Genomic DNA, 445 nt, shown 5'->3' with positions numbered 1-445 from the left:
CAGCATAGAACTTGGCCACCTCCTCATTGGCGTTGCCCTGGGCTGAGTCAAACCACATCTGGATGCAGCGGCCGCTCCCTCCACTGTAGTTACTGACCTTGAAGGAGTGGCTCCAGAGGCCCTCACAAAGGGTGGCTGGAGTGGGGAAGTAGGACTCAAAGGTGCGGCAGAGGGCCCCGGCCGGACACTCATTAATCCCTGAGGGAGGAGAACATAAGACCCTGAGCTTCTGGGCCAGACTGCACCCCTCCCAACCCTAAAGCCCCACTCCCACTCCTCATCTCATCTCCTCCCAGCCCTCACCTGAGCTCCAATTCCAACCTTTGTGCCAGTTGCTTTTGCAGGTGTAGGAGGTGCGACAGTCCTCCCACCAGTGCTCACAGTCCTCTTTGCACAGGGGCACATTCAGGATCCGCTCTTTGCGCCAGCTCTGGTTGACCTGAGT

The 445-nt window shown here is 58.4% G+C and overlaps 1 protein-coding gene across 1 annotated transcript; it reads right to left on the bottom strand.

Moving 5' to 3' along the window:
* Window positions 1-4: 4 nt before the first annotated feature.
* LOC108526158 (folate receptor gamma-like) lies at window positions 5-441 on the bottom strand (the record flags this gene model as incomplete). The annotated part of the gene is made up of 2 exons (XM_017866802.1): window positions 5-198; window positions 304-441. Coding segments are annotated over 2 exons (332 nt in total), but the record flags the coding sequence as incomplete, so codon positions are not given.
* Window positions 442-445: the final 4 nt, after the last annotated feature.

The sequence above is a fragment of the Rhinopithecus bieti genome, unplaced genomic scaffold (genome assembly GCF_001698545.2).
Source record: "Rhinopithecus bieti isolate Rb0 unplaced genomic scaffold, ASM169854v2 repeat_36867, whole genome shotgun sequence".
In the NCBI taxonomy this organism is placed as follows: Eukaryota; Metazoa; Chordata; class Mammalia; order Primates; family Cercopithecidae; genus Rhinopithecus; species Rhinopithecus bieti.
Note: the sequence above shows the minus strand (reverse complement) of the source record. Positions and strands in the feature narration are given on the sequence as shown.